General features: G+C 45.3%; 1 protein-coding gene and 1 pseudogene across 4 annotated transcripts; both read right to left on the bottom strand.

Annotated features, from left to right (window-relative positions):
• Nucleotides 1–1932: 1932 nt before the first annotated feature.
• LOC120685402 lies at nt 1933–10499 on the bottom strand (annotated as a pseudogene).
• Nucleotides 10500–12795: 2296 nt separating this feature from the next.
• LOC120685403 (OVARIAN TUMOR DOMAIN-containing deubiquitinating enzyme 9-like) lies at nt 12796–16884 on the bottom strand. Of its 4 annotated transcripts, XM_039967307.1 has the most exons (12): nt 16797–16884; nt 16242–16389; nt 15130–15703; nt 14850–15025; nt 14699–14772; nt 14475–14529; nt 14305–14379; nt 14081–14154; nt 13936–13984; nt 13370–13454; nt 13223–13279; nt 12796–13141 (listed from the first exon to the last, which is right to left on the bottom strand). In XM_039967307.1, the coding sequence occupies exons 3-12, from the start codon at nt 15626–15628 to the stop codon at nt 13095–13097; spliced, it is 1191 nt and encodes a 396-aa protein (XP_039823241.1). In that variant the 5' UTR covers nt 15629–15703; nt 16242–16389; nt 16797–16884; the 3' UTR covers nt 12796–13094. The 4 variants fall into 4 exon arrangements, with proteins under 4 accessions (XP_039823241.1, XP_039823238.1, XP_039823239.1 ...); XM_039967304.1 differs by lacking the exon at nt 16797–16884 and having other exon boundaries at nt 15976–16383; XM_039967305.1 differs by lacking the exon at nt 16797–16884 and having other exon boundaries at nt 14850–15013; nt 15130–16383.
• Between the last annotated feature and the right edge of the window lie 983 nt (nt 16885–17867).

Below are 17867 nucleotides of genomic sequence, written 5' to 3'. Positions count from 1 at the left end.
CGCTGATTTTGGCACAGGCATCATTTAGCTTGCTAATCTAGAGGAGAACGTACGGTGCATGATTGCAGCTCGGTACATAATTCCTGGTGAGACAGACGGATCAGAGCTGATGAGTTCGTCAGGCGGCCGGCGGCGATCGATGCATGCACAGGACGCGAACCAGCAGAAGCCAATGTCAGAGTCTGAGAGCGAGCTTCAGTTTGTCCCGGAGAACGACGGAGATCACGCGGCGGCTGGGTTGCCATGTAGGCTGACGGAGAACAATTGTGCATCTTTGGAGCATGAAGCACCCCATAAGTCGTGCGGCAGCTTACATTGACCAGGATCACAGGATGTCCAAGCTAGGCAGCCGGCGACGGGGAAGAAGTGTCCTTGAAAGGGGCCCGCGGGAGTTTCAGAATTTAGACAGGGGATGTGTTTAGATGCGTAAAATAGTAGTAAAAATAGTCATATCGGACACTGTGATACACTGTAGCACTTTTTATTTATTTAGAGTAATTGTTGTCCTATCATGACCTAACTAGGCTCAAAAGATTCGTCTCGTCGTGTACATCAAAACTATGCAATTAGTTTTTTTTTATTTATCTATATTTAATACTCTATGTATGAGATAAAAGATTTGATGTGATAGATGAATAATGAAGTTTGGAGAGAGAAATTTTGAAAGTGAACAAAGGCAGGGGAGAGGAACCTGTCGAAGCAGTTTCAATTCGATCGTGCGCAGCCGCGGCTGCCGACAGTGAGGAAGCCGCCGGCGGCGGCGATCACCTGGGCCCTGGCCCTTGTCCTCGTCAACGGGGTGTGCCGCCCCGGTGGCCCATGCGTGCAGCTTCAGCCCAGTGCATCACGAGTTACGGCCCATGCTGATCACTGGGCTGCTTGTTGGGTCCGACGGCTCCCGTAACCCAGGGATGGACGCTCAATAGTCGAGGCCGAGCCACCGCCAAACCTATATATTTTCCGGAAGAATTTTTCTTCTCCATCTTCCAGCGTTTCAGATTCGTGCAAACAAATAACACTCGTTGGATCCCCACATCCCAAACCCTATCTTCCTCAAACCCCAACCTCCCTCTCTCTCTATCCCGCGCCGCTGCTCATGCCCGTCGCCGCCTGCGCACCGACCATCACCCACCATTGCACGCGCGCCGCTCTTTGCCTGCTGCTTCCGCGTGCCCCGCACCCGCCGCCGCTGCGCCTGCCTCTAGCGCGCCGCGACCGCAGCTGCGCGCGCTGCGCCGCGGCCTCCCCGCGCGCGTCCTCACTGTGCCTGCTGCGGGAGCACCGCCGCCGGCTGGACGCTGGAGCTGCGCCACGCGCCGGCCGATGTGCTCCTGTGCTGGCCCGCTGGAGCTCCGGCGCCGCCGCACGCCGCTCGTTGCCGGCGCCGGAGAAGGTGGGAAAATTTTGAGTTCAACATTTTCTAAACACTGATTCAATATTTTTAAAATACTCGTTCAATATTTTTTCAAAATACTAGTTCAACATTTTCAAAATGCTAATTCAACATCAACTGGATCTTAATGGGCTTTATAGATGATTTGCTTAACTATCTTCCACAAGATGTTAGGAGCCCCCGAGCCACCGTCCGCGCCACTCGTCGCGGTCACCGCCGACCCCGCCGCCGTTCTCCGGCCATTGGAGCGCGGCGCGGGTGAGGACGATGTTGCTACTCTGTGCGGACGGTTCGTACAGGAGACGCAGCTGGAATGGCCCTCGCCTCACCCCGCCACCCTCGCACGGACGGTGGCCCGCAGACCACACACTGTCTTCGCTGCATGAGACGAGCACACACACTGTCGTGCATCTTATTTGACTTGCCAGCAACGTCCAGACAATGCTCAAGTTCATCCTTCAAAAAAAAAAAATCCTACATGGCTATACTTTGTACATGTCCCAGATCTCCATGCCAGCCAGCAAAGCCGCATCCACATGTGTGCAAATGCAATCCATTCCATTAGCCACCGCCAGCAACAGCCAACAGGGAAAAGGAATCCTAAGAGACCCCATGTCATCAGAAAAACAAGCAAGTGTCAGTCAAACAAGTAATAGGAATCCTACTCTGTAATGATGTCTGATCAGGGGATGAGTTGGAGCTATCATGGACTAACAAGCCCAGCATTTGCATGCCCCACTTCCAGTCCACCAGATTCCAATAATACAATACACTTGGTGCCGGTTCTTGCATTGCATCCATCGGACACTTGACATGAGTACAGGCAGCACAAGAGATACTGCATTGTTTTTGCTTCCTTTACATGGTCATTCACTGGCTTTAATTTGGGGACGTATACAAGTCTGTCTAGCTGCTAAAATCCCTTTGTATTTTTTTTTGGGGGGGTATCAACATGAGCAATGGAATCGAAACCAAGTTTTATTGGCCTCTTCCTTCACCTTAGCAAATCAAAGTAAACGTCAAAACCCTGTGCCGATACGCTCTTTTTCAGCTTGTCCAGTGCTTTGTTCTGCACCTGCCGGATCCGCTCCTTTGACAGCCCGTACATGTCGCCGATCACATGAAGTGTCTTGGGCTCCCCGTCGTGGATTCCGAAGCGGTGCTCCATGATCTCCTTCTCCCTGGGTTCAGGATCCCCAGGAAGTAGCGGACCTGCTGCCTCATCAGCAGCCTGTCCACGCTCAGCTCCGGGGGCTCAACGTTGGGGTCCTCTGTGATCTCCTGTAGCAGTGTCGTTCAATTTTCTTTTTCAGTAACATTAATACTGTTGGTGTGTGTATGTAATATATGTATATATGCAGGGCTAAAGTGTAAAAGGGTTAAGAATAAAGAAAAGGCTCCAAAGGAAAAAATCTCCTGAGTTGTTTTCCCAAACTCCACATGGTATCAGGGCTGAGTTCGATGGCGATGGTGGCGATGGTGGTGGCTTCGTCGGCGTGACATCGGCCGGCGAGCAGGAACCGGAGCAGCAGCGGTGGTGTGGCTCGGCGGCCTGGAGCAGCAATGTGCAGGCGGGCCAGAGGGCGCGCATCTTGTGCACGAGCGGCGCGGCGGATCTACAGGAGGAGAGCAGGCCTTTCCCGGCGGCGCGTAGGGAGCGTGCGGGAGCAGCCAGCGGCAAGCTGCAGCGGAAGCAGCGAGCGGCGGCGCGCTGAGGAGCACAGGCAGGGGCGACCTCAAGATCCAAGCAGAGCAGGCCAACAGCGGGCTGCAGAGGCTCGTGCACGGGAGGCTTGCGGCCAGGCGTGGTGTGCGGGTCCGGCGGCGGCGTTGCGTGGTCTGGAAGGCTTAGCTCGGGCTGGCCAGTGGCTGCGGGGCAGCATCGAAGGAGCAGCAGGTGCTGCGTGGGTGAGCTCGAGTGAGAAAAAGGAGGTGCTGGTGGCTCGCTGCTGCTGTTGGTCTTCGGCAGGAGAGAGGAGAAAAATGAGGTGCTGCAGTTGTGGTCTTCGGCAGGAGAGAAAGGAGAAAAAGGAGGTGCTGCAGTTGTGCAAAGAAGGCTTGTGGAAAAGGGAGAAGGGGTTGCAAAGTCAATTATGACAGAGAATCAAAGAATTGAACAGATTCTGTGTAAATTGGTAGAACTACTCACTGCAAAGAAGGATGATATCCTGTCCTCAAGTAAAGAGATTGATATGGTTCAAAAATTGGAGTTGATGCCTGTTGATATCAAGATAGAGGGCATGAAAAATTATTTGGCTTAGTCTAGGAGGGCATTATTACAGTTGCAATCAAAGAAGCTTGAGGGCTTCATCAATGGAGAAATAACTGAATCCAAAGATAATTTGAGCAATGAGTGGAAGAATTGGAATGCCACTAATGCCTTAGTGGTTACTTGGTTATTCAATTCTATGACCCCAATAATTGCTGGTTCTGTTGATACTATTACTTCTGCCTCGGAAATATGGAAGGCTCTTGCAAGCATGTATTCAGGTGTTGGGAATGTGATGTTGTTAGCAGATACAGATGATAAGATACATTATCTGAAACAGGGGGAGCAGACTTTGATGGATTATGTTGCAGAACTGAAGCGACTATGGGCTGATTTAGATCATTATGATCCTATTGAATTACCTCACCCAGAATGTGTGGCTTGGGTGAAGAAGTGGGTAGAGAAAAAAAAGGGTCCTTCAATTTTTGAGGGGCCTAAATCCAGAATTTGAAGGAAGACGTGCTGCATTATTCCATCAAACTAATCTCCCTAGTCTTGAAGAAGCTATTGCTGCTATGGCACAGGAGGAGACAAGACTCAAGGTGATAAAGGGTAACACCTTAAATTTACCCAAGAGACCAGAATTTGTTATAACTGTGGTGAAAAGGGGCATTTGATTCGTGATTGCAGTCAGCCACTCAAACCAAATCGTGGTAGGGGTCGAGGTAGAGGTATGCAGAGAGGTGGTACTAGCCGAGGATGTGCTAGTCGTGGTGGAAGGGTAAACTTTAGAGCTAATCATGCAATGTCAGATGGGTATGATGCAGAATCAGTTACAATTTCGCCAAATGAGCTAGATGAGTTCAGAAGGTGCAAGGAAATCAGAAAGGATTCTCAATTGAACAATCAAGAAACAACATCCTCGAGTAACTCTGTTGCTGATGCGGTTCACTCAGACTCAGGTACATTCAACCAAAACCGCACATCTGATTGGATATTAGATTCGGGTGCATCAAGGCATGTCACGGGTAAATTAAATGAATTTACATTTTATACACCGTACTCACATTCTTATAAGGGGACAATTAAAACTGCAGATGGAACCCCTCGTTATATTAGAGGCATTGGAACAGTTCAATGCACACCATCTATTACCTTATCATCAGTATTACATGTTCCATCTTTTCCCGTGAATCTTATATTTCAATAAGTTCATTGATTGATCAAATGGACTGTCGGGTGCTTCTTGATCGTGAAAATTGTTTAATTCAGGAAAGGAGGACGGGAAGAAATCTTGGAGTTGGAACTTGGCATGATGGGCTCTGATATCTTGATAGAAGCAAGACAAGAGAAGTCTATTTTGCTCTATCAGCTAGTGAGGATGAAGCTAAGGTGATGTTGTTGCATTGTCGTCTGGGACATATATCTTTTGATATCATGAGCAAAATGTTTCCTCGTGAAATGTCTAAGGTGAATAAGAGTAATTTATTGTGTGATGCATGTGAATACGGGAAGCACACTAGAAGCTCATATGTGAGCAGGGGTTTGAGAAGTTTATCACCTTTTATATTAATCCATTCAGATGTGTGGACTTCCCCAGTCACTGCTATAAGTGGGGCAAAATATTTTGTTACATTTATTGATTGTTATTCTCGTATGACATTGGTGTATTTAATGAAGCATAAAAGTGAGGTACTTGAATGTTTTAAGGGTTTCTATGCTTATGTGAAAAATCAGTTTGGCATTTCTATTCAAATTATCCGAAGTGATAATGGAACTGAATATGTGAATAAGGAATTTCAGAGTTTCCTTTTGAGAGAAGGAATTCTACATCAGACTCCGTGCCCCGATACCCCACCACAAAATAGAGTGGCTGAAAGGAAAAATATGCATCTTCTGGAGGTAACTCGTTCACTTATGCATACAATGAATGTACCTAAATTTCTTTGGAGTGACGCAGTCTTGACTGCTATTCACTTGATAAATCGTATGCCATCAAGAGTACTTGGTATGAAATCTCCTTGTGAGATGTTATTTGGGAAAAATGAGTTCTTGGTTCCACCTAAAATCTTTGGATGCATATGCTTTGTTAGAGATCATAGACCAGGGGTTGGAAAGCTGGATTCTCAGGCTATCAAGTGTATTTTTGTGGGGTATTCATCTGGACAAAAAGGGTATAAGTGTTGGAGCCCATCTGAGCGCCGTATGTTTGTAAGTATGGATGTAACCTTCAGGGAATTAGTTCCTTTCTATGGTGAGAAGACTGATTTAAGTTCTCTGTTCATTGATTTAGACCCTCCAAATGAATCAGAAGATAGTGAGCAAATTGAGCCTAAAGTTGAGACTAAAACAAATGAGAAGAGTGTTATGGTTGGTTTAATGCCTGATTCAGTTAAAGTGAACGACACTATACAGGAAGGGAGAGTACAACAGCCTCCGACAGAGAGGAATCTACGAGTATATACGAGAAGAAGGAGAGAAAATCTCATACAGCCTATCACTGTTGTTGAAGAAGTTGAAAGTGATCAAGCTCGTTTGGGTGAAATTGAGAATGATAAGTTATCTGAGTCAGGGGGAGAGATAATGGATCACTTGAATGACTTACCTATTGCTCTAAGAAGAGAAGCAAGGAGCACTGCAGGTAAACCTCCAGTGAGATATGGCTTTGAAGATAATTATGAAGATGAACATAGTAGTGAGGAAAGTAATTATGTGTCATATGAGTCATTACCATCTGAGTACCGGGCATTTGTGACAACCCTGCAATCCGTACAAATTTCAAAAAACTGGAAAGAAGCGAAGCAAGATTCAAGATGGAAAGAGGCAATGCTTGAAAAGTTGGCGGCACTTGAGAAGAATGACACATGGGAGCTTGTACCTTCTCCTCCTGGGAAGAAGGTGGTCGATTGTAAATGGGTATATACTGTGAAACAAAACCCTGAAGGAAAAGTGGAGAGATAAGGCAAGGCTGGTAGCAAAAGGATACAACCAGACATATGGGATTGACTATGATGAAACGTTTGCACCAGTTGCAAAGATGAGTACCGTGAGGACCTTGATTTTCTGTGCTGCTAACTTTGATTGGCCATTATATCAATTAGATGTTAAAAATGCATTCCTTCATGGTGATCTTAAAGAGGAGGTTTATATGGAGGTTCCACCTGGATTCACTACTGCTGAAACAAAAGGTAAGGTGCTAAGATTGAAAAAATCTTTATATAGACTAAAACAATCGCCAAGAGCATGGTTTGATAGGTTTAAACGTGCTATGCTTGCTATGGGATATAAGCAGTGTAATGGAGATCGTACTCTGTTCTATCTATGCTCCAAAAATCATATAACTATCCTAACCGTCTATGTTGATGATATTATTATCACTGGAGATGATACTTCGGAAGTGGTACGATTGAAGGAGAATTTGAGAAGGGAATTTGAAATTAAAGATCTGGGACAACTTCGATATTTTTCTGGGGATTGAAGTAGTGAGATACCCTAGAGGGATAATGCTCTCACAGCGGAAGTATGCCCTGGATCTACTGGATGAGACAGGTATGCTTAGGTGTCGTGCAACCTCTACACCAATAGAGCAAAACCACAAATTGGGTCCTGAATCTGGACATCCTGTAGATAAGGAAAGATATCAAAGACTAGTGGGACGTCTCATCTACCTATGCCATACAAGACCAAATATAACATATGATGTGAGTGTATTAAGCAGATACATGCATGACCCAAGGTGTGGTCACATGGATGCAGTCTATAGAATCTTGAGATACTTAAAGAGGAATCCAGGCAAAGGTTTGCTGTTTAAGAAAAATGGGCATTTGAATGTGGAGGGTTATTGTGATGCAGACTGGGCGAGTTGTCCTGATGACAGAAGATCAACTTCAGGCTATTGTGTATTTGTTGGTGGCAACTTGGTGATTTGGAGAAGTAAGAAACAGTCTATAGTATCACGCTCTACTGCAGAGGCTGAGTACAGGGCTATGTCATAGAGTCTAAGTGAACTATTATGGATTAAAAATCTTCTATCCGAGTTGAAACTCTAGGAGGCCAGTTCTATGAAGTTTTGGTGTGATAACAAATCGGCTATTAATATTGCCAACAACCCAATTCAATATGATCGAACCAAACATGTGGATCGATCGCTTCTTTATTAGAGAAAGGATTGATGATGGGACTTTGTGTCTAGGGTTTGTGACTTTTGAGGAACAAATTGCTGATTGTCTAACAAAAGAGTTGAGTGTTAGAGGGTGTGAGTCTTCATGTGACAAGATGGGCATGATAGATGTATATGACCCATCTTGAAGGGGAGTGTTGTTGTGTGTATATAATATATGTATATATGCAGGGCTAAAGTGTAAAATGGTTAAGAATAAAGAAAAGACACCAGGAGAAAAAAATCTCCTGAGTTGTTTTCCCAAACTCCACAAATACTTAACATTCTCGATCAGGTGAAAGAATGAATGCTACAGTACATGGTATGTGACACCGTCATCTGACCAAACCCGGTCTTGCATCGACCGTGGTATTCTGGTCTTTGCTCTCAGTCTTGCCAGCTTCTCAATTGTGATGCCAGCACGCCTTGCCACGTTTTCATTTGTGGGCTGCTCCACTTCCATTATGCACTCCAACCTTGCTTTCCCGACTTTCCTCGAAAGCGCAAACACACTCTCCTGCAAGGAGCAGACATACAGCCTTGAGAAACAAACAGTAAACAAAAAATGCACCGTCAGAAATCTGCTCATACCGGCAATCGGATTAGCCTTGAATTCTTGAAAATGGACTTTTTAATTGATTGGCGTATCCACCAATATGCGCAGGTCGGGAATCTACACCCCTTGCTTGGATTGAATTTCTCAAAGGTCTTCATCAACCCACAGCATCCGTCCTGGTGCATTACAGGCGAGGCGACAAACAGTTTTACAACAAGAAACATGCATGATGCCACAGCCTCCAGTCAGAGGAGTTCTTTCTAATGTAAAAGAGCCAGACCTGAACTAGGTCCTGAATGTCAAGCCCATATCCCTCGTATTTCCTAGCAACATGTATCACAAGACGGAAGTTGGAGCGAGCCATCTTCTCTCGGCATCTTCTACAATACGAATAGAGGACTGCAACTCCCTGCAGCTCATTCCTACAGCTTCAGCCCACTCTCCTACTGTCGGCTCTCGGCCGCATTGAACTTCTAATTTGCGCTGAGCCTCCTCTAGTTTCATAAGATTCTTTCAAGTTATCCTAGTTTTGAATTAGTAACTTCAAAGTGCAACTGAGCATTAATCATCTATTAATATATGTGCCGGGCAGAAAAGACAGAAAATTAAGACATGCCTGTATTTGACTGAACATTTGCTTCTCCTCTTTTGCTGTCAAGAATTCTGTCGTCTCGCGATCCCGTAGAAACAACTTAAAAGGCTCATCTGGGTCGAGAACTCTGCCAAATTTCTTTGGCTTCTCTTTTTTCTTTGAGTTGACAACACTGCACAGAGCGTCATTACTTGATGCTCTGGGAACCTTACGTTTCTTTGATCTCCTCTCAAGTAACCTTTTGGATCTAACGAACACCTGACCATTGCCCAGCAGTTCCTCATATGAGTGGCCTGGGTCCACACTAGTTGTGAGCACAATGGTTAAGTGTTAGAATGAAGAGCATGCCATGCTTGTTGCATTCCTACGCTGATCCTACCACATTAAACCAAGCACAAAGAAACAAACTGGTGAAGCTGTGGTACATCCAACTGGGTGGGTGAAGTGCCCGATTTTTCTTCTGGCGACATCACCTCCTCTGTCAGTGTCATTGAAGGTGCGCCAAGATCCAAACTCCCAATGGGTTCCGCGGCTGACGCTGAAGATCTCGGTGTAGTAGAATCACCAGGGGCGGAGCCAGAAATTTATTTTTTTCATTATTAGAGGGGGCCAACCATGCTAATTTATATAAAAATTTAATCAAATTTCAAATTTGCAATGTAAATTTGGGAGCTATAGGGGGGCCAGGCCCCTGCCCCCCCCTCCCTAGCTACGCCCCTGAGAATCACCCTCTTCGCTGCCAATAGGTTTAGGTCAGACAGCCATAAAAGCGATTCACATGACATTGGTCATAAAAAAAAAAAGGGAGGAAGGGTGATAAGTACAAGATAAGTTTGAAGAAGAAATAACTGCTTAAAAAAATATTCGCTTCAAAAAATGTTGAAGGATAAATAGAAACCACCGTACGTAAATGCTGGCTGGTAAAGCACTCGGCTTGTTGCATCTCTTAAATAGCTCTCAAAATCACTATCTTTTGTCTCTTGACTAATGAGCTTCTTTCCGTTGACATGCTGGTCCAGAGCCTGGGAGAACACATCAGAAATTTAAAATCAGCAGTGAGCACTAAGATATAGATCCGAATTGGCGAAGACAATTCGGTTTTATTAGCTATCATGAAGCGGCGACGATATGAAGTAGTAATCAAGCAAGTTTGCGTGACACACCATGTCGAGCAGCAGCTCAAGCAAAGCCTTTTCACCCTTCAAGGCTGATGCATCCTTGGAACCATGAAGCTGCTCTTCTGCTACAATCGACGGATGCTCTGCCGGTGTTGTCATGTACCATGGGAACTGCCAAACCAAATCGGATCAACCCAGGCCGAGGATTTCCATTGATGACATTATCAGAAAGCAGTATAAAAGAAAATAAGGCTAAGAACACCGAGTACAGACCTGAAGTTTGGAGATGAGCTAGCAAAGAGGGGCGACGAGAGGAGGCTCCGGCTGGAATTCATGGGGGAGCGAAGAAGGTTGGAGGGGGAGAGTAACAAGAAGGACCTCACCGTCGCGCCGCCTTGGCAGGACAGCAACACAGAGAGGAGGTTGTTTGGTTCGGTGCCCTTTGCCTCCTATCCGCTTTCAAGGGCGTCCTTGGTTTGACGCGGGGACGGCGCGGAGGGAAAGAGAGGAGAGGAGATCATCGATCCGCAGCGTGATTGATATGGGTTTTTTTTTATATATCAGCCGTTTCAGGCTCCTGACTGCAAAGCTGACACACCGGTTCGCAAGGCCATTGACGTTTGAGTAGGTTGTCCGCAGTTAAAAGCTTGGATTGCACGAGCAGCCAAGTGAAGAACTTGTGTTTCCCTTCCGATTCCGCTTGCCAGATGTGAGAGCTGATGAACTGTCCATGAGAACCCCGCAAACTGAATATTGTAAGCTGATTTGGCCAAGTAGTCGCCATGGGCTGTCCATTTCCAACGGATGGAGTCAGGCTGATCAGTCAACTGAATCGCCTGCACTGCGTCCCAAAGGTTTACAAAACAAGCCATCTCCTGCACACTTTGCATCCGCCAAAGGCCCCGCGTCCAATTCTGATTCACCAGCTCCTCCTTGACTGTACGGTTCTTCCTCCAAGCCAGCTTGAACAAGTTTGGGTAGATGTCCATGGGGGCCAAACCATCAAGCCAGGCGGACTGCCAGAAGGAAGCCGTTGCACCGTCCCCTAAAGTGACCACCGTGCTCGCTCGAAACAATTGGCGATCGACTGCATTTACCGGAGGATCTGTCCCAACCCATGGCCGCTCCGGCTCCGTCCATTGGAACCACAGCCAGCGCAAACGCAGTGCCCGGCTGAAAAGATCTAAATCCAGAATTCCCAAGCCACCAAATTTCTTGGGTCTTTGGCATCTCGTCCATTGGACCAAACAGTGCCCACCATTCACTGATTCTTCACCTTTCCATAAAAAACCTCGTCGCAACTTATCAATCTTCTTGATTGCCCACTTTTGGAGGCTGAAAACTGTTAGATGGTAGGTTGGCAAGGAGGTGAGTACTGTGTTTATGAGTCGGAGACGCCCTGCCCTGTTGAGTAGCTTCCCTTTCCATGACGACAATCTCGCCCCCACTTTGTCAATGAGCGGCTGGATGTCCACGCGCCTGAGTTGTCGAGTGTGAAGTGGAAGTCCCAAATACTTGCAAGGAAAAGTTTTGATTGGGCATTGAAAGGCTTCCATGATATGATCAAGTGACAATCCTTCACATCGGATGGGGTAGACTGCACTCTTCTGAATATTGACAAGCAGACCTGATGCTGCCCCAAAGCTTGATAGAATGTCCTTCACTGCATGGACTTCCTTGCTGACAGGGTTGAGCAAGATTGCAGCATCATCGGCATATAAACTAGTCCTCAAAGTAGCCCTTCTATTATTTATTGGCGTGAGCAAACCATCATTAGTGGCTCTGTCCAGCATTAAGTGTAGAGGCTCCATTGCAAGTATGAACAGCATCGGTGATAGGGGGGTCTCCTTGTCTCAAACCATTTTTATGTCTGAACCACCGGCCTCTTGCACCATTTAACAGAACAGAAGACGAAGCTGAAGCCAGTAGTATGGAGACCCAAGATCTCCAAAGTGTTCCAAAACCCATTCTATCCAGCACTTTCAGAAGAAAGTCCCATCTGACCGAATCGAAAGCTTTTGCAATGTCAAGCTTTAGGAAAAGTGCTGGTAACCCTGATCTGTGTAGCTCCTTGATGATGTTCTGAGTGTATAGGAAGTTATCATGTATGCTTCTCCTTTTAATGAACGCACTTTGTGACCTTGACACTAACACATTCAATTCCCCGGCCAGCCTTGTTGCCAACAATTTGGAGATAACCTTGCCCGTGCTGTGGGAGAGACTGATCGGCCTATAATCAGTTACTGAGTTCGCATCAGCACGCTTCAACAGCAGGATGATGTGTGCATTATTTAACAATGTGAAGTGCTGATCATGCTGCGTGTAGAAGAAATTCACAGCCTCCATTAAGTCATTCTTGATTACGTCCCAACTTCTCTTATAGAATAGCCCTATAAAGCCATCGGGCCCTGGTGCTTTCTCAGAGGCGATATCAGATATGACCGCTTTCAGTTTCACCCTCCGAGAACTCTTCTTCTAGATGGCCCTGGTGGCATGGCAGCTTGCGATTGAGAAGAAGATGTGTGCAGGTCAGGCGGTCGAGTGAGGGAGGATAAGGCGCGCGAGGAGTGAATTTGGTACCAGGTGGGGGCCACCGGCTGCCACGCAATCATCCATCCCCAATCGTGGAATATATATCAGAAAGAGCGTCGCAGAGCAGGAGAGACCTCGGGGGGCGAGGGTGACGCCGACTGGCGAGCTTCTCGACGCCGGCCTGGAGGGAGGCTCTGGAGCCCTGGTCCAAGGCAATCTCCTTGCTCCCTCTCAAGTTATCATCACACAAGTAGTACGTAGTAAAATTACAGTCTGATCTGTCCAAAGAACAAAAGAATGATCCTAAAGGCCCAGCCACAAATCAGAAAATGAATGAATATGTCTAATCAGTAATCACCTCTCTGTCTGTACAGATACTAGTATCTTATCTACATCGCTGTCAGTCAGGTCACATGGCCAGACAAAATCCGAGATACGTAGATGCCACCGGAAAAACAACGGATGAAATCATTCAGCGGAGGTTACGTTAGCTGCTCTAATCTTCTTCCTGACCTGGAACTGCTACCGGCTACCGCTACAAGGGCCACCAACTCTTCTTTTTGTTCTCCAACACAGGTAACTCTGCACCAACAGCGGTGATAACGAAATCAAGACCACACCGAATAAATTACTGTAACCAAAAAATAAATACTTGGAGTATACCTCCTTCCGGATATATCGAATTGTAGTGCACCTCTGCCCAAAAGCTCAAGCATATAACTGCACAATTCGTAAATACAGCAGGCTATTTTATTAAGAGTCTTAATTGCGAAGCATGTATCTTTCAATTACCAAGGAAAAGCTAGCTACCTCTTCTTGATTTCTCAGCAACAGGAAGAATTTCAATGTAGCATGTATCTTTGAATGATGTCAGGATGAAGACCTTCACACCATACTACAAGAGGCAACGCACACACATAAGGCACCTGGGAGCTCATCCAAAAAATAGATATCTTGTCCTATCGAATTGAAAAGAAAACGAAAAAGAAAAACGACGCTTCAACCATAGCCATGCAATGCAATTTCTGACAGTGTCTAACCAATCAGCTTGAAGACCAGAGCAGAAACAACATGCTAGCAGAAGAAGCCAAATTGTACAGAATACTAGAGATTGCATGCAAGACTGGAATGTTGGTCATAAAGCTCCACCAAGTACAGAAGCAGCAACTGTGAGATCATAGTTAGTTTTACCATATTGCCAATTGTGCATGCATCAAAAATATAAGTTTTTCAGATGTGCTTCTGCTGCAGCTACATCCATTAGCCACGCATCCCATTGCTAAAATCATAGGAGCTACTTGGTGTTTTTACAGCATATATACAGGGTCAGACATTCACTAATACAATAACAATGGTTCAAGATACATAAAGATTACCGAGTCTGCAGCAGCCTGCAGCGTAACGTGGTCACCCCACTCTCCACTCCTGGTTGGATTGTTCGAATATAACAAAAATGAGGATGTGTATTTACAATACAAACTAAACATTTGCTTATAAACAAAGAGCAGAGCAAATACTCACTTTGACATCTTTTTGAGATATTCCCTGTAATCCATAGGGACATATCCAGCATAAAACTCAGGATGTGATTCAAGCTGCCAAGCAAGTTGAAGAGCCTCAGAGGTTATACATAATGAAGAACGACAGTTAACAAGTGACTGTGAAGAGATTTGCCCATGAAATCCATGTGCATACTGAAGTTCAGGTGTGGCTGAAATGCAACTAGACCCTTCCACAATACTAACCTGCTTCACCACTTGCTGCCGAACAAATCTGTGATGTTCAGGAGTGCGGTAAAATTGATCTGACAATGCTCGAAACTGTTTAAGAGTCCATACAAAATAAATCAATAGTTCAATACTGTGAGATGCCAATCATACAAAAGGGGGGAAAAGGAGGGCTTCTGTACACGAACCTGACAATTCCCATCTCCTTTAACCTTGAGCTCGACCAAACCGTACAGCACCAACCTGTAACAAAAAAGGGGAAAAAATACAATTGAGTCAAATGGCAAATTATCAAGGTAGTAATGTAGAATAGGTCATTTGTAACTGATACGTCATTTATGAGGTAAACAGTTAAATCCACATACATGGTTAGCAAAAAGGGAAAAGAAAATGGAACAAAACTGTGGTTTACCTGTCAAGGAGTCTTTGATGATCTGAGATGGATTCATCAACAGAAGGGATCTCTCCATTTGTCTTAGGAACATGCTGTGACAACAAAAGGAACAACTCAATGAAAATGCAGATATTAGTAGATGTATCATTGCGTACAGACTAGTACTTACAGGAACAGGAACCATGTCGTTCAATCTTTTGCCAACTTCGCCGTCTAGGACAGAGAAGTCATCCATGAGGTCGATCAAGCATGCGTCACCATGTTGGGCATTGTCATCTCCAGGGCTTGAGCATGAACTAAACGGTTCCTCCCTGCTCTCTGCCTGTCGAGAAGCTGGAGATGTCCCTTAAGATGCAGTAGAAATAATGAACACGAAGATTTGAATGGAAAAACGCCTGGTGCTTTGGATTTATATTTTGCTGCGTTGACTTTGAGAATGGGGTGCATACCTGATGCTACATGGATGATGCGTGGGCGAAACCACTGTTGCGTGAGAACAGCAGAGTGGTTGTCGTCAGCGGAGGATGCTCCAGATGCTTCGGCAAGGGCGATTTGGGACAGTTCCTCCTGCAGGGCTTGCGCGATGATCTCGTCATTGTTAACGGCATCGTCGCGGGCGACATGCTCAACATTGATCTCGGTGGAATTGGAGCTATCCCCGTTGGCATGCTGAAGGGGCAGAGCATATGCTGAATAAGGTGTAGATGTGGTAACGGCATCGTCGCGGGCGACATGCTCAACATTGATCTCGGTGGAATTGGAGCTATCCCCGTTGGCATGCTGAAGGGGCAGAGCGTATGCTGAATAAGGTGTAGATGTGGTGGTCTGGGTGTGATGATGGGCAGAGTTGTCGGTAGCAGCACCTCCACCAACACCAACTACTCCACCTGGGAGGAGGAGATGAAGGCCCCATCGGATGATATCTGGGTCTTGGTCGTACAAGACCATGGATGATGGCTCTCTCTCTCTCTCTCTATCTCCACTTGGTGAACGAACGAGCAAATCTCTTGTTCTTTTTCTCGTCTGCAGATAAATTAATTGCGAGATAGCAGCATCATCATCATCATCATCATCTTTTTTTGAGCTGACCCTGCGATTGATTAGTAGCTAGGTTTCCCTCCTTCCTCTAGAACAGTATTACTGTATGTTGTTATTATTATTATCATTACAAAATAGTAAATACGACGTAGGGCAGATCGAATCCCGGAGAAGGAATACAGCAGTAAGTTGAATGGAATTAGCAGGCAGGCAGGAACGGCAGAGAGATGATGAATCGCAAGGGGAACAAACTAAACTGATACTGTGTCTTAGGCCCCGTTTGGCACCGGCGGCGGGCCCCGCGGAAGGGCGGGGGGTCGCCGGGGACGCCCACCCGGGCTGGAGCTGCTGGCCGGATTCTTCAGGGGCGGCGACGGGTCGCCACCGGCCAAGGGGGCGGCCGGACTCCTGCGCTGCGTCGGCCGGGGATGGGCAGGAAAGGCGGGGCGGCGGCCGGGATGGGGATGGAGGGCGGCGGGGGGTAGGAGAAACGGGAGAGGAAGAGCTTGCGACCTGACCTCACCTCCGGGCTCCGCCGCCGCCGCCGCACCTCCGCCTTAAGGGTTGCTATTATTTCAACTCCAATCCAAGCCAATGGTGGATGACGTGTAGAGGATCGGAGGGGATTGCTTGCGCTTCGCTTCTTGCGAGAAGGAGAGGAGAGAGGAGATTAGGGATGAAAGTGGTAATCTGAGAACAAATTTAATATTTTAAAATAGATATGTATAAAATTGGATGGTGATCATTTCTTATATTATCAAGCACATTATTACAAATAAGAATAAAATTTTGCATAAATTATTTTATGCATTATTTGCTCCCTACAACAAAAAAAAGTGAAAAAAATATCGAATTTATTTCCGAATCCATACCGAATTTTATATCTATCATTTGAGAAAATATAGGATGAATTTGAGGTTTACCTTTTATGAATCTTTACAAGCTCAATGCTCAAAACAAGAATACAAATTTGTATACAAGATTCTATATCCTATTTATTCGCAATCAAAGAAAAACGACCAAAAAACTGATTACCGAATAATTACCGTTTCCGACCGTTTTCAACCCTAGAGGAGATGAATCAATCCGAAGGGAAGGGGAATCGAATAGATGGATAGATGGAGGAATTGGTCTTCTTCTTCTTTTTTTTTTTTGGAAGAACTTGGTCGTCTTCTTCTCCTCTTTCCTCGATCGATTCACACGTGGGGTCCACACGGCGGCGTTCGTCGCTGACTCGTCTATGGCGGCAGTGTAGGATTTCGAATCGATCGGACCCAGCACCCCATGGCGGTGGACGATCGATCCTTTTTTTTCTTTTTTTTGGACAACCAACACTTTCCATCCGACGGTAAAAAAAAATCAGCCACTAAAGCATCTCCAAAAGCTTTTTAAAATTTCACTTTCTAAATCATCATTTGAAGAGTCATTTACACAAAAATCGTTTTCTATATATTTTCACTCTCCAACAGCTTTTCTATATCTTGTTTACACTCTAGAGAGTCATTTTCGCTATCTTTGGCTAGCGAGAAATCTGGAATAGATTATGTCTATATTTAGATAACTACTTAGAGAAGCTCTTGAGAGTATTTTTTTATCAAAATCTCTATTTCTAAAAATTAGGATGGATATAGAGAGTCTTTTGGAGTTGGAGTTGCTCTAACAATGTTGAAGATTACAAAACCTAGAACCATCCCAGCAATCTGTGATTTCATCGAGTCTATTTTCATCCCTAGAAAAATATATTTTTTCATAATCATTAAGATTCTGTTATTTATACTGACCAGTAAAGATGCACATGCAGCACGCACGTATTAAAAAGAAATATTCACATTGTTATATTTATAGAACACACGTGGTATTATCAAATGTTTATTTAACATTTTTTTCGCATAGAGATTTCAATATCTTGTTGCTTATAGTTATAGCATTGCTAGGTATATACAAAGCAAAAGAATAAGCCAGAATAGATTATCTCGGTAAAAAATATCATCTTAATTCAAAAACATACAAAAAATGTCTCGTATTTTTATAAGGAAAAAAACATGCCCAAAGATCATATCTTCCTAAAAGACATGCCCTAGTACTCATTTTCTCTTTTTCTGAAGAATGTGGCGGCACGGGTACTCTGGAGCTTCTCTTTTCAAATAAA

Source organism: Panicum virgatum, chromosome 8N, assembly GCF_016808335.1.
Source record: "Panicum virgatum strain AP13 chromosome 8N, P.virgatum_v5, whole genome shotgun sequence".
In the NCBI taxonomy this organism is placed as follows: domain Eukaryota; kingdom Viridiplantae; phylum Streptophyta; class Magnoliopsida; order Poales; family Poaceae; genus Panicum; species Panicum virgatum.
The sequence above is the reverse complement of the archived record's forward strand: the minus strand, read 5'-3'. Positions and strand labels throughout refer to the sequence as shown.